At 45.6% G+C, this 21,578-nt stretch overlaps 1 protein-coding gene across 1 annotated transcript; it reads right to left on the bottom strand.

Moving 5' to 3' along the window:
• Positions 1-15,455: 15,455 nt before the first annotated feature.
• LOC101935590 (olfactory receptor 14I1-like) lies at positions 15,456-16,391 on the bottom strand. Its single transcript, XM_005282218.1, has one exon. The coding sequence runs from the start codon at positions 16,389-16,391 to the stop codon at positions 15,456-15,458; it is 936 nt and encodes a 311-aa protein (XP_005282275.1).
• Positions 16,392-21,578: the final 5,187 nt, after the last annotated feature.

Below are 21,578 nucleotides of genomic sequence, written 5' to 3' on the forward strand. Positions count from 1 at the left end.
TTTCCTTCGCAGTACATGATGTCCTGCCTGTGGAGGGAAGGAGAAGGGCAATGGTCAGATTAGAGTGACAGATGGAATGACCCCGATTCTCTCTCTGTAATATCTCAAGGGTGAATGTCAAAGGTGCACAACACTTATCACTTCAGTTCACTAGGAGAGGTGAGTGCTCCTTGACTCCGACAATCAGACCACTAGACCAGTGCGTTATCACACTAGGGTAAATTTGCGTAACTCCCTTAAAGTCAATGGAGCTGCGTCAGTTTACACCTTCTGCCCAAGATATGGCTTGATAAAGATGCAGTATGAAAGAAGGAGCAAAGTACCACACCAATCCATCTGTTCCGCACTGGAGGGTTGTCCTAGTGCTATAAACACTAGGCTCACAATTTGGGCATGAAACTATTGCTATGTCTACACTATGAGCCAGGGTTGGATTCCCCTGCTCATGTACGCACATTCACACTAGCTCTCTGTGAGCTAGCGTGAATACAAATAGCAATATAGCCTCTGGAGCATGAGTACCAGCAGCAGAGGCATGACTGAGACTAGTACAAATCTGCCTAAAACCAGTGGGTATGTACTTGGCATGGCTCACCCATGCCTCTGCTGCCACTACCCTTGCTGCCGCAGCTAGACTGCTGTTTATACTTGATAAGAGCTAGCACAGGTACATGAGCAGAGGAATCACACCCCCACTCGTATTATAGGTGTAGCTTAAAATACTAAAATGCCAGTACATCCTGATTTCCACTTGCCAGGGAAATGCGACCGACTCCCCCAGCATCCTAAGTGGCAGCTTGTCTGTAATGAATCCTACCCAACACCACCCAGATGGCCTGCCACCTGATTACATGTTGATTTATGGCACCAAATCCCAGCATCACTCAGTTACTGCTGGGTTGTATTGTTTCCCTCTGCGACTCTATGTCTGGCTGAGTGGTTCAGTAGTACTCAGGAGATTTGGGTTCTATTCTTGGTTCTGCCAGACCTTCTCTGTGCCCTCAGACAAGGCTTTTCCCTCTCTCTGTGCCTCTGTTTCCCCTCCCACCTATTGTCTGCCTTGTCTACTAGGACTCTTTCAGGAATGGGCTGTGTTTTATTATTTACAGCGTTTGTGCTCAGCTGATAGAAGTGTTGTACACTGGATATGGTGCTAGATCAGGAGCTCTGTGTTTTAATCCTATTGACCCCTCTATAGCGATCTATCCTCTCTGTCAGAATAGACAGGCTTTGACTACTTGGTTCAACTCTGATCCTTGGTGTAAAGGTGCTAGTCTATATAAAACATATTCTGGGGGCTATCAGCTTTGCTGCTTACTCAGTTTTACAATCCCACAGCTTCCCTTTGATACTGAAATGAAAATGGATGTAATAGAATGAATGGGTTTGAAATTACGGTATTATTGGACAATATTAGTGTTCCCCACTCTTTCTTAACTGTAAGTTTCCAATTTTCTGCTTAAATTGTTTTCAAAAGGAAATTGGGATTTTCAATTAATTGGGTTTTGAATTAATCATAGACTCATAGACTTTAAGGTCAGAAGGGACCATCATAATCATCTATTCTGACCTCCTGCAGGCCACAGAACCTCATCCACCCACTTCTGTAATAGACCCCTAACCTCTGGCTGAGTTACTGTAATCCTCAAGTCATGGTAATCAAATTTTCATAGAAAGCCTCAGCTATCTTCATGTATGAAAACTGAAAAAACATTTTTGGGGGGTGAATTTAGAATGAAAATTTTCAATTTGCTGCCATTTTTAGCTGAAAATTATTTTTATTGGTTGCCAAAATTTGAACATTTGGGGATTTTGGGGACTTATTTGAAAGCTCATTTTTTCTGATAAAAAAATTCTGACAGACTCTAGATGTTTGAATTGATAGCAAACACCAGAGCCGGCTCCAGGCACCAGCTTGGCAAGCAGGTGCCTGGGTCGGCCACTTCGGAGAGGGGTGGCACGTCCAGCTGTTCGGTGGCAATTCGGTGGACGGTCCCTCACTCCTGCTCGGAGCAAAGGACCTCCCGCCGAATTGCCGCCGCAGATCGCGATCGCGGCTTTTCTGTTTGTTTGTTTGGCTGCTTGGGGCGGCCAAAACCGTGGAGCTGGCCCTGCAAACATCTAACAGAGTTCTATTTGTAATTCATATTTATATTCTTAAAATTGCCCTGTATATTAATATCCTGACATATTTAATTGAAAGAGCAAACTTACTGTGTTGGTCTCTGTGGATTTTTTCCCAAATTGCGAAGCATTTCAGTCTCCAATGCTAGGAATCATTGGTATCTATCTATCTATCTATCTATCTATCTATCTATCTATCTATCTATCTATCTATCTATCTATCAGGCACGCATCACTGTATTATCCAGCAGTCATTTGTGTCCCTTTGCTTGATTTCCTGTGTTGCTGGGTCTCTCTGCAGTTCCAAGCAGACAGGGATCCAATTCTCAGATGAGCCCTCCCTGCTCCCCTCCTTGGACAGGCTTGGCTGAGAGGTGAGGGACTAAATAGGATGAGGGACTAAAAAGCCCCTCCCAGCTGATCTTGACTTGTATAGGATTCAGACACGGTCACAGCCTATGATGCACCTGCTCCGGGGCTAAATAGCTGAATCTGGTCTCTAGGGCTGTGAGCCCAGCTCTGATCACACCTCAGGAACAAACTATGCTGACAACCTGCCTTAACTGAGCCTAATTCCGCAGAGGGGAACAGCACCCACCCTGGATTGCACACGATGGCAGCATCCCTGGAAGAACACTTGGGTAAAAACGTGGAAGGGCTGAGGCACAAAGGGTGTCCCAAAGGGATTGCAAATACGTTGATTTGTAGCACAAACATGTGACATACAATGGCTAAAAGTCTAGTGGCACCAGAAGCCCAGCTGACCTGGAATAGCCTGTTTCTTCACTAACTCCACATAATTACCACTGGGGGAGCAGAGAATTTTTTCTTGGGAAAAAAAGCTCTTGGGATGCAGCCACCAGAGGAGCCGACAGCTGAGGCTGCCCTGCGTGTTAGAAGTAGATCACTAAGAGGTACCCAGATGCAAACATTAAAAACTAAGGACCAGACCATGAGCTGGGGTAAACTGATACAGTTCCATTGACTTCAGAGAACTAGGGATATTTATGCCCAATGAGTATCTGGGTACGTCTATACTTACCCGCTGGTTCAGTGGCAAGCAATCGATCTTCTGGGATTGATTTATTGCGTCTTGTCTAGTCTCGATAAATCGATCCCGGAAGCGCTCGCCGTCGACGCTGGTAATCCTGCTCTGCGAGAGGAGTAGGCGGAGTCGACGGGGGAGCCTGCCTGCTGTGTGTGGACCCACGGTAAGTACCTTTAAGTTCGAACTAAGATACTTCGACTTCAGCTACGTTATTCACGTAGCTGAAGTTGCGGATCTTAGTTTGAACTGGGGGCTTAGTGTGGACCAGCCCTCTGGCCCTTTGATTTCAATGGTGCTATGGCTGATTTACACTAGCTGAGGATTTGTCCTGTTGACTCCAATGAAAAAACGGCTGATTTACAGCAGCTGGGAATACAGGCCATTGATTTCAGTGGAACTATGGCTGATTTACACCTGCTGGAGATCTGCTCCATTACACGGTTTCAAATCCATATTCTTTGCCTCAGAATCGGAATGGAACAGACAAAGGTTCCTAACCAGTCAGCACTTTCTTAGCTCTTTGTCTCATGGGATTAATTACAAGAGTGTAACTTTTAATGGTGGGGGAGTGATTCATTCCCACTAGGACAGAACTTTGGAGGAATTCAGTGTTGTGGAGATTCTCTCTCCCTGATATTCAACTTCTATTGTGATGAATGGACCAACTTTCTTTCTTTCTTTCTTTCTTTCTTTCTTTCTTTCTTTCTTTCTTTCTTTCTTTCTTTCTTTCTTTCTTTCTTAGCAATTACATTTTTTTTCTTATTACAGGCAACACTAAACTAAAAGGCTCATTAGGATTCAGGTGCAATGCTGCATGACATTTTTAAAATGTTTAATTCACACTGGTTGTAGATGTGTCAGAGAGATTGAACAAATATGAAGGGCCAGATCCCTGCTGGGGTAAATCAGCTGTGGCTTCATTGGGGTCAATGAAGCCAGATCCCGAGCTTTTATAAATCAGCCCCATTAAAGTCAATTAGGCCAGATGTCCAGCTGGTAGATATTGGCATCGTGCTATGGTGCTTTTCCAATGTACATACGCTGAATATCTGCACTGTGGTGCCTAGTTATGTTTGTTCCTTTATCTGAGATTCTCGTTGCTTAACAGCACAATCCTATTTTAATGCTCATAGAATAATCCACGATCATGGTTAACGGACAGAAATCTGTGAGATCTGTACCCAGCCAGTAAAGAAACAGATAATTGTTATAGTGACATCCTAGCACCTCTATAACTAAGGTTGTGTCATGTATTCCCTTCAAAGGTCAATTTTTCTAACATCAATATATTCAGTCTAATTCCTTTGAAATGTGATGTGCTTCAGGAAGCTGCAAGGCAGAGTTAGTGACCCAAATTTGGGGACATCTGAGCTAGGGGTTGCGAAGATAAAAAAGTTTCCAGAGTGTTTTTTTTTTTTTTTTTGCTCAGAGCAAGAAATCAAATTACTGGTGTGATGCGGATCATAATGGTCTAAATCTGTTGAGTTCTACCCAAGATAGTGCATGGAATTAACTAAAAATGTGGGGGACCCAAACTGAAAATGGCATTTAAGAAAATGTTCACTCCTTACAGTGTGCATGTTTTAAAATGTGGATGGTTACTTTGATGTGCCTCTTGGGAGACTAGCGGGGCATTAGTGATCCAGATTTGGGGTCATTTGACTGAGGGCTTCCCAATGTACAACTCCTCAAAGAAACAGTTTCCTTCTGCTTCTTTGAACTGTTAAACTGAGAGGAATTAATGACTGGATGAATTGCAGACCTCCTTGAGACTACTGGTTCTGAACTCACCCTCCAATTAACACCTTGAATACTGTGTGCAGATCTGGTCGCCACATCTCAAAAAAGATATATTGGAATTGGAAAAGGTACAGAAAAGAGCAACAAAAATTATTAGGGGTATGGAACAGCTTCCATATGAGGAGAGATTAATAAGACTGGGACTTTTCAGTTTGGAAAAGAGACGATTAAGGGGGGATATGATAGAAGTTTATAAAATCATGACTGGTGTAGAGAAAGTGAATAAGGAAGTGTTATTTACTCCTTCACATAACACAAGAACTAGGGGTCACCAAATGAAATTAATAGGCAGAAGGTTTAAAACAAACAAAAGGAAGTACTTCTTCACACAACACACAGTCAACCTGTGGAACTCTTTGCCTGAGGATTTTGTGAAGACCAAGACTATAACAGGGTTCAAAAAAGAACTAGATAAATTCATGGAGGATAGGTCATCAATGGCTATTAGCCAGGATGGCCAGGGATGGTGTCCCTAGCCTTTGTTTGCCAGAAGCTGGGAATGGGTGACAGAGGATGGACCACTTGATTAACTGTTCTGTTCTTTCCCTCTGGGGCACCTGGCATTGCCCACTGTCAGAAGACAGGATACTGGGCTAGATGGACCCATGGGTCTGAACCAGTATGGCCGTTCTTATGTTCTTATAACTAAGGATAAGTTAATGACAAGCTCCCATCCATGTCAGAAGGTATTTTGGGCTGAGTAGCTGGAGGATGCTACAATTTCTGAATCCTAGGTAGTAATTTTATTTTGGGGGGAATGTAATCAAAGTCTTTTGGGGGGGCGAAGTTAGATGTGTGAGTCGTTCCTGGGAGGGGAAGGGTATTGGGGGGCAAAGGAGTGGGGGAATGGAGGAGAAGGATTTAGGACTGCATTGAGGGATTATGGGAAGGGGATAAATGGGGATGGATGGTAGGGGAAGGGAGCGAGTTTGGGGGCTCAGGTGAGGGAGGTGTGAGGGTGAATGGAGGGGTGTGACATTGGGCTGGGGGATGTGGGAGTGAGTGGCAGGAGGACTGGGTGAGAATAGGGGTATGGGCACCTCTAAGCCCCACATGCTCCCCTGCCATGTGTGTGCCCAGATCTGAGGGGCCCGTGAGCCTCTAGGGGGGTCTGAGCCCCTGTCCCTTCCTCACTCATATGAGCTGAGATGGGGGGGGGCTTTCCCCTTTGCGGTGTGTGAGCCTCTCTCGCTGCCCCCATGTGTGAATGTTCATATAGACATGCCCTCGGTGAACTAAATGAGAGTGTTGCAGGAGATGACCATTGACATATTTGCAAACAGCTTCATCTGTGTTGCTGGGGGAGGGAGGAGAGACTCCAGGCACCATCTGGCTCCTCAATTGCACTGAGGTTCCTTCAAGATCTGGAACAGAGTTCACTGGAGCCTCAGCATGGGCAGGTTTGGAGGCACGCAGCTCCTGCCCAGCCCACAGTACCCTGATGTGCTTCTCCATGAGGGCAGCATTTACAGGCAACTCTGCAAGGTGTCTCTCATGCCCTGCTATGTCCTTGACCACATGTATTAAATCCCTCTCCGGTGGCTAGTCCACAAAGAGGATAGATCTTACTGCTGCTGCCACCTGAGGCATTTGTTTGGTTGAGTGCAGGTGGTAGAAGCATAGACCTAGGGACTGATCCGGGGGTTAGACTAGATGACCCTTGTGGTCCCTCCTAACTCTATGGTTCTATGATTCTAAGAATCTGAGACTTCTAGCTCCTAAAGTGCCCTGTGACATTGATAACCCCTTCCTAAAGTTATACAAGGCTATTTACAAGTTTAGTGTGATAGTAAAGAGACACGTTTTATACACTTCATTGCACAGAAAAAAAGCCTTTGGGATTCATTCCATAAATATTGCTAATGATCTAGCTGCCAAACTGCTGTTTCTCAGCTACCTCAAAGAGGTTCCCATTTTATCTCTTCTGGCTGTGACTGCTTTGACTGCAACAGCTCACCAGATGTCCCAGTGTTGCTCTGCCACTTACATCCTTCCCTTCTTGTCTGGAGCTGAGTTTGCCATTGGTTTGCTACATATCTGAGTCCTCTGTCTATGTCCCAGGTGTCATCAGCTAGTTATGAAATCTAAACTGCTGTTGCCATCAGTGGGAGGCTAGCCTGGGATATTAGGGCTGCAGGTTTTGGCTTAGTGTCCATCCAGGCACTATAGCTGCTGCACACCTAGATGGTGACTCCTCCAACTCATCACCAAACTGCTCTGCCATATTCTGCAGGGTGGCTTCACTGGAGGATAATCTGGGAGAAGAGAGACCCTGGATTAGAGAAGAAAAATGTCCTCAATAGAACTCTCTGTAAATGGAACCCAGAGACGTCACAGTGAAACCCAACAGTGCAGTCCTTAGGAGTTCTCCTGCCCCTTCACTTGTCACCAAGTGCAATGGTCTGACAGTGGGAATGGAGAAAGGGTCTCTGCAAGCAAAGACTTCCATGGCTTCCTGAATAGAAGGGTGCCATAGGCTCATGCTGAAGGGCCCAGATTTAATCCCCGATGGTGTCTCTATGTGGCAGTGGTTTTACTTACCCATGATTGCAGGCTGTTTTCCTGGCCATGTGTGGGGGCATTGCTGCTGGCCCTCTCAGGGTTGTAGCAGCATCACCCACATGGGGACGTGACATATCCAGGGCAATCGATCAGCTCCCTTCATTACTGTACCCTATGAAAGCCTGGAGGCAATGTCAGTGGGGAGGGAAGTGGGACCTGAGTCAGCCCCAAGCCTCTAGCCTCTGAGCCACAGGAGATCTCTGTGCTGGACTAGCAGAGGGTCCTGTATGGTCTGTGTGAGCTACACCCCAGAGTGTGCCATGGTCACACACAGAGATAAATTCCCAGCATGTCATAGCCCCTGCAGTGAATCCTGCTCCATAAAGAGCCATTAAAGGCCTCAGATCCTCTGACCTGATAATGAAGGGGCTTCCCTGAGCCATGGGACCCCAAAGATTCTCAAGGGCATTTAGATGCCTTGGCTACAGCAGGAATCTTACCTTCCCCTGGGCTACTCACCCCTGTCCAAGGGTTTGAAGCCTGGCTCTGGGCAATCTGACAAAGGCTCGTGCCCTGTAACTTTTAAGGATTTAGAGATATCTTCTCCAAAGGGCAGAGAAGATCCTTCCTGCAGGTGGTGCAGCTGGCCATTTATGACCCACTGCTGTCTGTCAGCCAGGCTGGGCTGGTCCTAGCCTTCTCCATGCTGGGGGAAGCTTCCCAGATGATGAGGACAAGGTGAGAGGCTGTATTAGGCTCAGGAGATTGGGGGCAAGACCCAGGGCCTCTCACCTCTTGGCCCCCAAAAGTCACTCCCGCCCCATTCAGTGGCCTGGGCACAGGGAGGAGAACGACTCAGAGCAGGGGCCATGGTTAGAGATGAAGTGAGCTCCACAAGCAGGATGGAGCCTGTTCATCTCCTGAGCAGCTCAGAGCAGCTCAGAGCCAGTTCTGCAGCCAGGCTATTTATTTACAGCATGGCAGCAGCAGCAGGACAAGCTGACATTGCTCATGCCAAGGGTGGGGAACTTCCCCTGTGCCCTCGGCGAGCCTTTCTCACCCCTCTGGGCCTCAGCCCACTTCCCCGTGGCCTTGTGTACATCTCATCAGAGCCACCATCCAGAGCCGCCCTGTCCCTGGCAGCCTTGGAGGCTGACGATTCAAAGGGCCATAGAGGCTGATCAAGCTGGGCTGAGGCACAAAAGCGGGGGAAGCTGCTGGCTGGGGAGAGTTGGGAGATTCAGTCATCAGGGGCTGCAGGTCTGCTCCCTTCCCAGGGCTGCCATCTTGGGGCTTCCCCACTAGTCGCTGGGGGACACTTGGGAAAGGTCTCAACCTCCCACATCCCCCTTCACTGCTGCCAAAAGCCCTCCCAATTCTTCAGCTGGGGGGGGGGGGGCAGGTGGAGGAGAGGAGATGGGGGAACCTGAGCTGCTTCCCCAGTCAGATTTGGAGGTAGAACAGCTCTTGGAGGCGACCGAGGGGAATGGGCTATCGACTTTGTTCCTTACTCAGATTAACCATCCTATAAGTATCCCTTTGAAACAGAAATAAATATGCAATAGAGCAAATGGGTTTGAAATTGTGGTGTTATTGGATGATATTTCTGGTTTATGGCATCTGAGAACTAAACAATTTCAGCTGAAATAATAACAATAAAAAAGTTTTTCAAAGAAAATTATATTTTGAAAACCCAATTTTCCTTTGAAATATTTCAAGCAGAACATACTTGACCACCCCAGCTGGAAACTTAGCTTTAAACCAGGGTGGGGAACATTAACGTTGTCCAACAATTGCACAGTTTCAAATCCAGTCACTCTATTGCAACCCTGTTTAATTCTGTTTAAAAGGGATATTTGCAGTATGGTTAAACTGAGTAAGCAACAAAGTTGATAAACCACAGCACGTGTTTTAAACAAAGTAGCATCTTTAAACTAGGGCACAGAGAGTTCATGATGGCAGAGTTTTTTTCATCGATCAAGAGTCTACATTCATGGACAGGCTGGGACACTATTCACACCAAATGATATTGTCATAAATGGAGTTACTCTCCCCACCATTTTGACTCGGCTTTGAAACTGTACACAGATTTCAGAAGCCCTGGGAAACAAAGGTCTAATTACACTTTTAGCAGGCGCATAATGGTTGTTAAATGTGCTTTTGGCAGATGGAAATCCCATTGGAGATGTCTACAGACCCACTTGGATGTCAATGTCATCAATGCTGTCCATATTACTGTGGCTTGCTGTGCTCTTCGCAATCATTGTGAAGCCATTTCCCCCTGAATGGATCTATGACAGTGAGGGGTTGCTGAATTGGTACACTCAGCCAGACAGTGCACCTACCACAGCTGGTGCCAGATGCACCTGGGCAACAGAAGTCAGGGATGCTTTGCTCTCCCATATCATGGACTTCCAGGCCCAATAGAAGAGGGGGAATAGTGCCTTTATGAATGTGCTTGTGGGGGATGGGGATGGGGCTCACTGATTTGGAGGGGTCAGTGCTTGGAGACGGGTGATAGCTTGATTGCCATGCAATGTACTTATGAATGACTTGACCACTTATGAATGGAGGGGTGTGGTTTCATAGTATGGATTCATATAAGGAAGTGAGTGAAGTGTGGATCTCTGTACCTAACTGTATAGAGGAATGGTGTTTGCTTACTAATTCCTAATTGTCCCTGATCATGTTGTGATGGGTTGGATCACAGAAACCCCCTGGGGAGCTGCCACTCGATGTGCCAAGACTACCTTTGCTCCTGCTTTCCCTGCCAGCTTGGGAGCCCAGCACCCTCTCTTGCTGAGCCAGACACTCCTGTCTGCTCCAACAAAGACCCAGGGTCTGAATTACTTGCCCCAAAGCTGCAGGTTTACCTGAAAGCAGCTTACAGAAGTGTCCCTGTCATTAACACTCAGATGCCCAACTCCCAATGGGGTCTAAACCTAAACAAATCCATTCTACCCTGTATAAAGCTTATACAGGGTAAACACATAATTTGTTTGCCTTCCATAACACTGATAGAGAGATATGCACAGCTGTTTGCTCCCCCAGGTATGAATACATACTCTGAGTTAATTAAGAAGTAAAAAGTGATTTTATTAAATAAAGTAGGATTTAAGTGGTTCCAAGTAGTAACAGACAGAACAAAGTAAGTCACCAAGGAAAATAAAATAAAGTGCACAAATCTATGTCTTATCAAACTGAATACAGATAATCTCACCCTTAGAGATGCTTCAGTAAGTTTTTTCCTCAGAGTGGACACATTCCAGGCCTGGGCACAATTCTTTCCCCTGGTACAGCTCTTGTTCCAGCTCAGGTGGTAGCTAGGGGATTCTTCATGATGGCTCTCCTCTCCTTTTTTATTCTGTTCCACCCCTTTATATATCTTTTGCATAAGGCGGGAATCCTTTGTCCCTCTGGGTTCCCACCCCTCCTCACTGGAAAAGCACCAGGTTAAAGATGGATTCCAGCTCAGGTGACATGATCACATGTTACTGTAAGACCCAAAGCCTTCTTCCTCCCAGCCTGACTCACAGGAAGGCCAGCCTGCAAACAGAGCCATTCAGTCAATTGTCCTGGCTAATGGGAGTCATCAAGATGCCAAACCACCATTAATGGCCCACACTTTGCATAATTACAATAGGCCCTCAGAATTATATTTCATATTTCTAGTTTCAGATACAAGATGGTTACCTTTATACAAATAGGATGATCACACTCAGAAGATTATAAGCTTTGTAATGATACTTTACAAGAGATCTTTTGCATGAAGCATATTTCAGTTACATTATATTCACTCAGCATATTTTTATAAAATCATATAGACTGTAATGTCACACATGTGTTTACCTTTATCATTTTAAATATACATTGTATGTTGTGATGCAGTAATAGCAATGAACATTCTTGATGAAATTAGAAGCTTTATTTATAAACATGTATTAGCAAAGTACAACATTCACTCATTGCCAGGCAGGCCAGCCATTACTACAACAGCACACCGGTAAAAACAGCACCTTACAGAAAAAGGAAAACAACAACAACAACAAAGTGCATGAACAAGGGCAAACAGTGCAACCACATAGAAGACAGAAACCCCCTACTGTTGCATATCCCCTGGCCCCTGATCTTGTTTCCCTTCTTTCCCCATTTTCTACACACTTGGAGTTGGGGGCCGGGGGTGGAGGCATCCACAGAGGAGGGGACCAGGAAGGGGAAACTGCATGGGGCTAAGCTGCCCTGTCCAGCTGCTCTTGGGGCCTGTTTGCATGGGCCACACAGCCATGGAGTATTCCAAGCTGTTTCTGGACTGCATCCCAGGATACCACGCAGGGGACTCGGGCCTTGGTGAGAGTGATGCAGCAGGAGCTGGTACTTTTGCAGCCATTATTGATGTCAGCCACTCAAACCGTTCTCTCTGCTGAGCTCTGTTCTCCTCCCTCAGCTGCCATTGCTGTTCCTGGAACTGCGAAGCAAGTGCCTGCTCCCACTCTGAAATCTTGTCCTCAAGCTGTGTAGCCAGCCTGAACCTTTCCCCTGGCCTCTTGCCATGCCTTTTCTCCAGCCATAAGTCCCTCTGTTTTTGGGACCGGACCTGCTTGTTGGCCGTGGCCACAACTTTATCCATAAGTTCACCACAGAAACGCTTCCTCTTGGAACTGTCCATGAAGGTACGATGGGCCAGGCTTGTACTTCACTGTGGGCGAGCTGTGGAGGTGTTACAGCTGGAGAAGTCGAGGGGCTTGGAATAGGACAAGACACGGAGGGGTATTGTCTCAAATAGCTCAGTGCCGGAGCACAGAAAAAAATCTTAGTGGAATTTCAAGGACATAAAATGTTACTTTTCCAAACTGAGCTTCAGGATATTGTGAGAGGGATGCTTCAGTCCACAGAAGGTCCCTGGACACAGCCTGATTAATGGCAGTGAAAGATGTGCGGAGGCAATGGTAAGTTAACAATTCAAAGCTGTTTTTTTGTTTTCTAAAAATTACAGACTATTTGGATTGGGGAGGGGGGGGAGGGGGAAGGAGAGGGGAGGTGATCAGTGGCCTTGCTACAAAAACTTTTTCTGTCATTTCAGGCTTTCCACATTTTGGAGGACATAACTGTTTTTCTGGTGCCCGACTGGCAAAGGGAGATGTTATTCCAAGCTGCTGATGGGAAACCTGCAGCATATGCAGCCAAAACATTCAAACGTATAGTGACTAAACAGCACATCTATGAGTGGAGTGGCTTAGCCAGCTACCAATGTGGCCGTGGAAAATATGCCCTTCCCCACAAAGTGACTACCTATTTGGAGTTCCTGCTTCAGGGAAAGCTTGCATCTATCAGCACCTGAATTCATGAGGGAATCAACAGGATGTTGTATTTGCTCCCTCATGGCTCAACTGATTATGATTGCATGCAAACACCCAGAAATCCACAGCCATCCCCCTTACACCTCCTCTCCTTTCCCCCCACGGCACATTTTGGGACACATTTTCAAACCCTGTTTGACTTTGGGACAAATGATTTTGTCACCTGTGGACTGCACGGACTGCTTCTGACTGAAATGGACTAGGTTTGTGAAAGGAACACATTTCCACCTCCCTCCTCCCCAAGTTCACTATTTCCAGTTGGCTCGTTGTCCCCCTGAGTGGTTACAGGCGTGGCAGTGTAAGATTATCATTTTTAAGAAACGGGAATGACCCTAGAAAAAATCTGCACTCTTCCAGTAAAAGGTCACTTTCAAGGCATTTTTACTGTTTTCATTTTCCAATGGCCATTTTAAACTCCACGTGGTAGCGGGTGAGAGAGGGATGGGAGGCCATGCTGCTGGCATACAATCTGCCATTAATGGATACATGCTGCTATCAAGGGTTTCTCATAACTTTTGCATTGTTCCACATTCTGTATCCACATTCTGCATTTGCATTGTTCCACATCAATGTATCTCAGCTATATAATTACATATTGTCTCATATTTGTCTGCTGCAGGTTGGGCGGCGGGCTGCTCCTCAGGGCAGGCATCAAACAGCTCCTCCAAGTATGCGTGATCATTCCTGGTACTCTTACTAAAGTCCACTGTTTTGCCAGCCTCGCACCAGAGATTTCCCAAAATCTGGCTGTGCTCCTGTGTCCATGAAGCAATGCACTTTGCAAAAGGCTTCTTCTGGTCAGTCTCCATTGCAAATACAGAAGGCTGTCTACTGGGGTGCTTGCAGATCGGCATTCAGAAGACAAGGGACGGGTTAAACACTGACTCACAATGTTGCTGCAGTACACCAAGGGAGGTTGCTTCTGTTTTCACTGGAGTGGACTGGAGATTCTTGGGATAAAGAGAAGAAAGGCCCATGGGATTATGGCATACTTTTGGCGGACTCCCAGGACCTGAGTCAGTGTGGAGGGCTGTGTCTACACTACAAAGCAATAGGGCTTGAACCCTTGGTCTGAGCTTGGACCCTCCAGACTCACAAGGTCCTAGGACCCTAGGTCTGAGCCTGAATCTGAAAGATTTTTGTGAAGACGGAAGTGGGGAGTGGGCTCAAGCCTGAGTGTGAGCCCAGGTTTCCATTGCAGTGAAGACATATCCTATCTATCGATCTATCTAATCTCCTTTTTTCTGTCTTATATTTAATATGCACAAAGATACTATAATAATAATAGTAATAATAATATTAATAATAATAATTAATAACAAATAGGCAGATTCTGTGATCCAGGGCACCTTTAGACACAGTCAAATCCTTGTGTGGATGACAGACCATTGGACAAATCTAGATCCCTTTGAAGCGAATGGCTAAATCCCACTTGTTATGGTTAGCTGCACCTCTGCCCTTTCTCTGGTCTCTGAGCATACCCCCTCTGGTCTCTGCCTCATGCCTGCATCTCTTTTAGGATTGAATTACATGGTTCTTCCACTCTTAAACTGGGTTCCTGGCTACAGCACCTTGTGCACCAAATGGGATTTTTCAGCAGATCAACTGTGTTTGGTACCTGCAGTTCTTCCCTCAGGAACTTTGACCGGTAGTAAGTTGAGTGACCAGACAGCCTTCTCCAAACAAAGTTTGATTTATTTATCACAGCCAGACAAAGCATAACATAAGAGGAAATATTACATAGCAATTCCACATTTGTCACACCAAAAACTTCAATGGGATCAAAATTGGGCCTCATTATCCAGGGTCAGATTGTCTTTAGGAAACATGCAAAACCTTTCTCTTCAAAAAAGCCTTTCCATCATAGCAAGGATGAAGCAACATTTATTTATTTATTTAGATAAAGAAATACTAAAAAGACACCTATCTAAGGCTCTAGGTGCCCTAACCCATAGTTAATAACACAACAAAATCCCAGAAGCATTAAAATAATCATTTCAGCAGGAAATCAGCTATTCAGACAGCTACAGAGACTCTTTTCTGCCCCTTCATCATTGTTGGAAACAAAACTTGAGCTCTCTCAGAAATCCCACCAAGAGCTGATGACAGTAACACACCCAATATATGAGTAAAAAAATGAGATCCCTGTCTAATCAAACACACCCCACTCTCTCAAACTCCCATGTCCAAGAACACCTGGAACAAGGAAAGCAACAAACCAATAAAAAAAACAAAACAAACAAAAAACAAAAACAGAGACAATGAAGCAAATAAAACCTCTCAGATCCCAAGCAGAATTTTATCCCCCCCAAAAGAAGAAGAGCCAGAGGGACTCCATGAAGTCTACCTGGGACCTAGCTATGGCTACTCATTTTATGTGCAAGGGGCTTAGATAGCATGGTGTTCCTGTCAACAGAAATCCCTTAGATAAATAGATTCGGATCTTGTTTACTCTGGTGTAATTCTACAGTTACTCCAATGACTTGAGTGGAGATAGTCTGGAATTTTACCATTATATAAACAGATTGCATGCTACGTTTTTATGGAAAAAAGTTGTCATGAGTTGAATATATCTACAAAGAAACTCAGAATAAAATCATGATCAAGGGAGAAAGACAGACATTTTATTCTTGGGTGAATAACCTCCACCCAGTCAGTTTCCTCAGTGCAGCTTTGATCTCTTTGTTCCTCATGCTGTAGATTATCGGATTCATCATTGACGGCACCACAGAATAGAGAACAGCCACTACAAGATCCAGACCTGAGGTTGAGTTGGAGGTGGGCTTCAGGTAGGCAAATAAGGAAGTGCAAAAGAACAAGGAGACCACAATGAGGTGAAGAAGGCAGGTGGAGAAGACTTTATGTCGGCCCTGCTCAGAGGGGATTCTAAGCACTGTGGTGAAGATCTGAAAATAGGATACAGTTATTAAACCAAAGCAGCTTAAGTCTAAACATGCACTAAAGGCAAGAACCGCAACTTCACTGAGATATGAGTCAGAGCAAGTGAGCTTGAGTAGCTTTGGGATTTCACAGAAGAACTGGTTGATGATGTTGGACTGGCAGAAGGGTAAACTAAAGGTGTTCCCAGTGTGCAGTGCAGAGTAGAGAATACCACTGGTCCAGGCACTGGCTGCCATTTGGACACAAGCTCTCCTGTTTATCATTCTCTCGTAGTGCAGTGGTGGGCACATGGCCACGTATTGGTCATATGCCATGATAGTGAGTAAGGCAACATTGGTTGCAACAAAGAGGACAAAGAGAAAAAGTTGGGAAATGCATCCAGCATAGGAAATTGACCTGGTGTTCATGAGGGAGTTGGCCATGGATTTGGGGATGGTCACAGAGATGGAGCCAATATCTAGGATGGACAGATTCATCAGGAAGAAGTACATGGGGGTGTGAAGGTGGTGGTTGAGGGCTACAGCTGTGATGATGAGAAGGTTCCCCAGCAGAACTGCCAAGTAAAGCACTAGAAACACCACAAAGTGTAAAATCTGCAGCTCCCAAACTTCAGAGAATCCCAGGAGAAGGAACTCAGTCATGGTGGTTCGGTTGGACATTTTCTTCCTCAGCACATCAAGTCCTGCCTGTGGAGGGCAGGAGAAGGGCACTGGTCAGGATTAGACTGACAAACTGAATTGCCCTGATTCCCCTCTCAGTAATATCTCATTATGTGAATGTCAGAAGTGCACAGCTCTCCCATCACTTTCATTGACTAGGAGTGGTAAGTGCTCCTCCCCTCTACAAATCAGACCATTAGTCCTCTACGTTATCACACGTGTGTAAATTGGCATAGCTCCCTAACAGTCAATGGAACGGTATCAGTTTACACCATCTGGGGATCTGGCCAAGATGTGGCTTGATCAAATGCAATATGAAGGATGGAACAAAGTACAACCCAAATCCAACAATTCTAGCCAAGACGGTTCCTCTATTGTGATAAACAGCGGGCTCACAACTTGCGCATGAAACTAAGATCCTAGTAAGCCAACACACCCTGATTCCCACTTTTCAGAGAAAAACGCCATAGACTCACCCAGCCTCCTAAGTGGCAGATTGTATGTCATGAGTCCACCCCAACATCACATAGACAACCTGCTACTTGCTTACAAATTGATTTATAGCAACACATACTGGCTAGATTCCATCTCTGTGTAATTAAAGGCTAGTAGCACTGTTCAGTTACTTCTATGTTGTACCAGATAACTCTGTACAACAAGTTTTCAGCTGAAACCTTTTGATTGCCCGAAATTGAAAAAAAAACCCACCAGGTTTTCAGTGAAAATTCAAAATTTCCCACAGGGGAAATAAAAATCTTACCAGTCATAGATATTTGATCAAACTGGTAATAAAATTCTAAGACTTCAGATGGAAATTCATATTTATCTTCTTAAATTTCCCCTGTATATTAACCCCAAACATATTGAATTGAAAAAGGACACTTACTGTGATGCTTTTGTGAAATTTGGCACTACTTGTGATGCATTCGATTCTCAAGCGTAAGGATTGCTGGTCATTAGCTATCATGTACCCATCACTGTATTATCCAACAGCCATTTCAATGTCCCTTAGCTGGATTTCCTTCTGCAGTTCCGAGCAGACAGGGATCCAGCCCCAAGGGGGGACTCCCTGCTGCCCTCTTAGGGGAGGCTTGGGTGAGAGGCGATGGACTAAATGGAATTGGGGACTGAAAGCCCTACCCAGCTCTAGAGTTGATCCTGGCTTGTGCAGGCATCAGACACGGTCACAGCCCAGAATGTATCTGCTCTGGGTCTAAATAGCTGAATCCGATCTCCAGGGCTGTGAGCCCAGCTCTGATCTCACCTCTGGAGCAAACCAGCCAGACAACCTGCCGAGCTGACCCTAACCCACCTGAGGGGGAACAGCACCCACCCTGGATCTCACACGATGGCAGCATCCCTGGAAGGACCCTTGGCTAAAAACAAGGCAGGGCTGAGGCCCAGAGTGTGTCCAAAAGGGATTGCAGAATGAAACACTGATTTGAAGCACAGACATGTGACCTACAATAGCTAAAAGCCTAGTGGCACCAGAAGCTCAGCTGTCCTGGAATAGCCTGTTCCTTCATTAACTCCACATGATTACCTCTGGGGGAGCAAAGTTGTGGTTTGTTTGTTTTTTTCTCCTGCATTATATGAGCAGCTCTTGGGGTGTAGCCACTGGAGGGACCCACAGCTCAGGCTGCCCTGGGAGTTTGAAGCAGGTCACTAAGAGGTACAGAAGCAAAAACAAAAAACTAAGGGCCGGGTTATGAGCTGATGAGTTCATAGTAACTAGTTCATAGTAACTAGGGCGGCGTGCACCTACTAGGGGTCTGGCCCTGTCAAGGCTGCTTCCCCACTTTGAACTTTAGGGTACAAATGTGGGGGCCTGCATGAAACTTCTAAGCTTAACTACCAGCTTAGATCTGGTCTGCTGCCACCACTCTCGATGCTAATTCCCTTCCCTGGGTAGCCTTGAGAGAATCTTCATCAATTCCCTGGTGAATACAGATCCAAACCCCTTGGATCTTAAAACAAGGAGAAATTAACCATTCCCCCTCCTCCCTTCCACCAACTCCTGGTGGATCAAAATCCAACCCCCTTGGATCTAAAAACAAGGAAAATCAATCAAGTTCTTAAAAAGAAGGCTTTTAATTAAAGAAAAGGTAAACATCATCTCTGTAAAATCAGGATGGAAAATAACTTTACAGGGTAATCAAACTTAAAGAGCCCAGAGGACCCCCCTCTAGCCTTAGGTTCAAAGGTACAGCAAACAGAGGTAAACACCCTAGTAAAAGGTACATTTACAAGTTGAGAAAACAAAGGTAAACTAACACGCCTTGCCTGGCTTTTTACTTACAAGTTTGAAATATGAGAGACTTGTTTGGAAAGATGGGGAAAACCTGGATTGATGTCTGGTCCCTCTCAGTCCCAAGAGCGAACAACCCCCTAAACAAAGAGCACAAACAAAAGCCTTCCCCCCACCAAGATTTGAAAGTATCTTGTCCCCTTATTGGTCCTTTGGGTCAGGTGTCAGCCAGGTTACCCGAGCTTCTTAACCCTTTACAGGTAAAAGGATTTTGGAGTTTCTGGCCAGGAGGGGTTTTATAGTACTGTACACAGGAGAGCTGTTACCCTTCCCTTTATAGTTATGACAGAAGTGTTCACTTACTGGCTTATGTATGTTACCATTCCTGATGTCCGATTTGTGTCCATTTATTCTTTTGCGGAGGGACTGTCCGGTTCGGCCAATGTACATGGCAGAGGGGCATTGCTGGCACATGATGGCTTATATAACATTAGTGGATGTGCAGGTGAATGAGCCCTTGATGGTGTGGCTGATGTGGTTGGGTCCTCTGATGGTGTCGCCAGAGTAGATATGGGGAAAGAGTAGGCAACGCGGTTTGCTACAGGGATTGGTTCCTGGGTTGGTGTTTCTGTCGTATGGTGTGTAGTTGCTGGTGAGTATTTGCTTCAGGTTGGGGGGTTGTCTGTAAGCAAGGACTGGCCTGCCTCCCAAGGTCTGTGAGAGTGAAGGATCATTTTCCAGGATAGGTTGTAGATCGTGGATAATGCGCTGGAGAGGTTTTAGCTGGGGGCTGTATGTGATGGCAAGTGGTGTTCTGTTATTGTCCTTGTTAGGCTTGTCCTGTAGTAGGTGATTTCTGGGTACCCGTCTACATCCACCCTGATTGAATTGGCCCTGTCAACACTGGTTCTCCACTTGTGAAGTAACTCCCTGCTCTCCATGTGTCAGTATATAATGCTTGCATCTGTAACTTTCACTCTATGTATCCGAAGAAGTGAGGCTTTTACCTACGAAAGCTTATGCCAAAATAAATCTGTTAGTCTTTAATGTGCCACCAGACTCTTTATTGCCCAGTATAGAAACCTGCAATTCATCACCTAAGGCCCGGTTTTCAAAGGTGTTTAGGTGCCTGGTAGGTTATTCTGAAGCATCCAGGTGTCCAAAACTTATTGATTTCAATGGGAGTTAGCTGCCTAGTTGCTTTTGAAAAACCCACCAGGTGCATAAATACCCCCTGGGCCCTGGATCCATAAAGAGACCCAGGCATGGTGACCCGCAGTGTGGCAACACCTAACTTTTAGGCACCTAGAAAATCACTGGGACAATAATAGGGTCACACACAGCCTGAGTCAGCCCCCCCGGCTCCCTATACGACGGATAAGGAGAGACAGATACCTAAGATTGGGAGTCACAAAATCCAGCACACTAGGAGGGGAGGCGCCTGAGCTAGCCGATGGGAGATGCCGAGGAGAGGAGTGTGTGCTAGCTCAGAGAGAGATGCCTAAGTCCAGTCAGGGAAGCCCCTGTCTCTGCTAGTGAAAAACGAACCAGGGGAATATAGGCGCGTTCTCGGTCCGGGGCCCGAACTGGTAGTACCCAATACTGATGACATCAAATGGACACTCCCATATAATCAAACATACCTCACCCTCCAAAACCCCAACCCAGCAAAAACATCTGGAACAAAGAAACAAATGAACAAAATACAGTACATCCTCGATATAATTAACCCCTGGGGATTCAAGCCATTTGTTCCTTAAAGCCAGGGGTTCATTATAGCAAAAGAGCCCTGTCTCTGGGGGCAGCGGCTGACACCTTTAGCCCCATTGCCATGGTGGAGGCTGACAGGTCTTTCGGCCCTGGGTTTATAGATGGGGGCAGAGAGCTACGGCCTCAGGGCCATGGTGGGGGCATAATTTTACTCCCCACGTTGAAAAAAGGAGAAGAGACAGAGACCCCATGAAGTCCACTAGTGAATTTGATATGGTAATTGATTTTATGTGGAAAGTGCTCTGATACCATGGTGATGGGTGGCAATACAAAAGCCTCAGACTGATCGATCGATCAATAGATAGAGCGCTATATACGGGGATGGATGGATAACTAGACAGCAATACGTTCATGGAGGATAGGTATGTCAATGCCTATGAACTAAGAGGGTCAGGGATGCAACCCTGTGCTCTGGGTGTCCCTAGCCTCTGACTGCCAGATGCTGGGATTGGACAGCACAGTATGGGTCACTCAATAATTGTCCTGTTCTGTTCATTCTCTCTGAAGCATCTGACATTGGCCACTGTGTGTAGACAGGATAATGGGCTAGATGGACCTTTAGTCTGACCCAGTATGGCCATTCTTATGTTCTTAGCTAGACAGATAGATAGATTTTGATCTTATTTATATAGGTGACATTTTATAGTAACTCCATTGACCTGAGTCGAGTTTTTCTAGATATTTACAAGTGTAAATACGTCAGTGTGCATAAATGGATTGAGCGTTATATTCTCATGGAAACAGTAATGTCAACAGTTGATTATATTTATAAAGAAACACAGAATGAGACGATGGTCCTGGGAGAAAGATGGCTATTTTATTTTTTGGACAATAGCCTTGACCCAATCATTTTCCACAGGGCAAAATAGATATCCTCGTTCGCCATGCTATAAATAATTTGATTCTTCATGGGAGGCACCACGGAATAAAAAAAACAGCCACCATGAGATTCAGACCTGAGATAGAACTGGAGGTGAGTTTTATATAGGCAAAAATAGCAGTGCAAACAAACACGGAGACCACAATGAGGTGAGGGAGGCAAGTGGAGAAGGCTTTATGCTGGCCCTGATCAGAGGGGATTGTCACCACTGTTTTGAAGATCAGAACATATGACACAATTATATGACACTGCAAAACTGGTACAGTGGGGTGGACAGTTTTTGCTCTGT

The sequence above is a fragment of the Chrysemys picta genome, chromosome 12, assembly GCF_011386835.1.
Source record: "Chrysemys picta bellii isolate R12L10 chromosome 12, ASM1138683v2, whole genome shotgun sequence".
NCBI classification, from domain to species: domain Eukaryota; kingdom Metazoa; phylum Chordata; order Testudines; family Emydidae; genus Chrysemys; species Chrysemys picta.

Bases quoted from the DNA above. Each gene is read 5' to 3' on its own strand.
- LOC101935590 (XM_005282218.1), bottom strand. From the start codon at position 16,391: ATGTCCAACCGAACCACCATGACTGAGTTCCTTCTCCTGGGATTCTCT.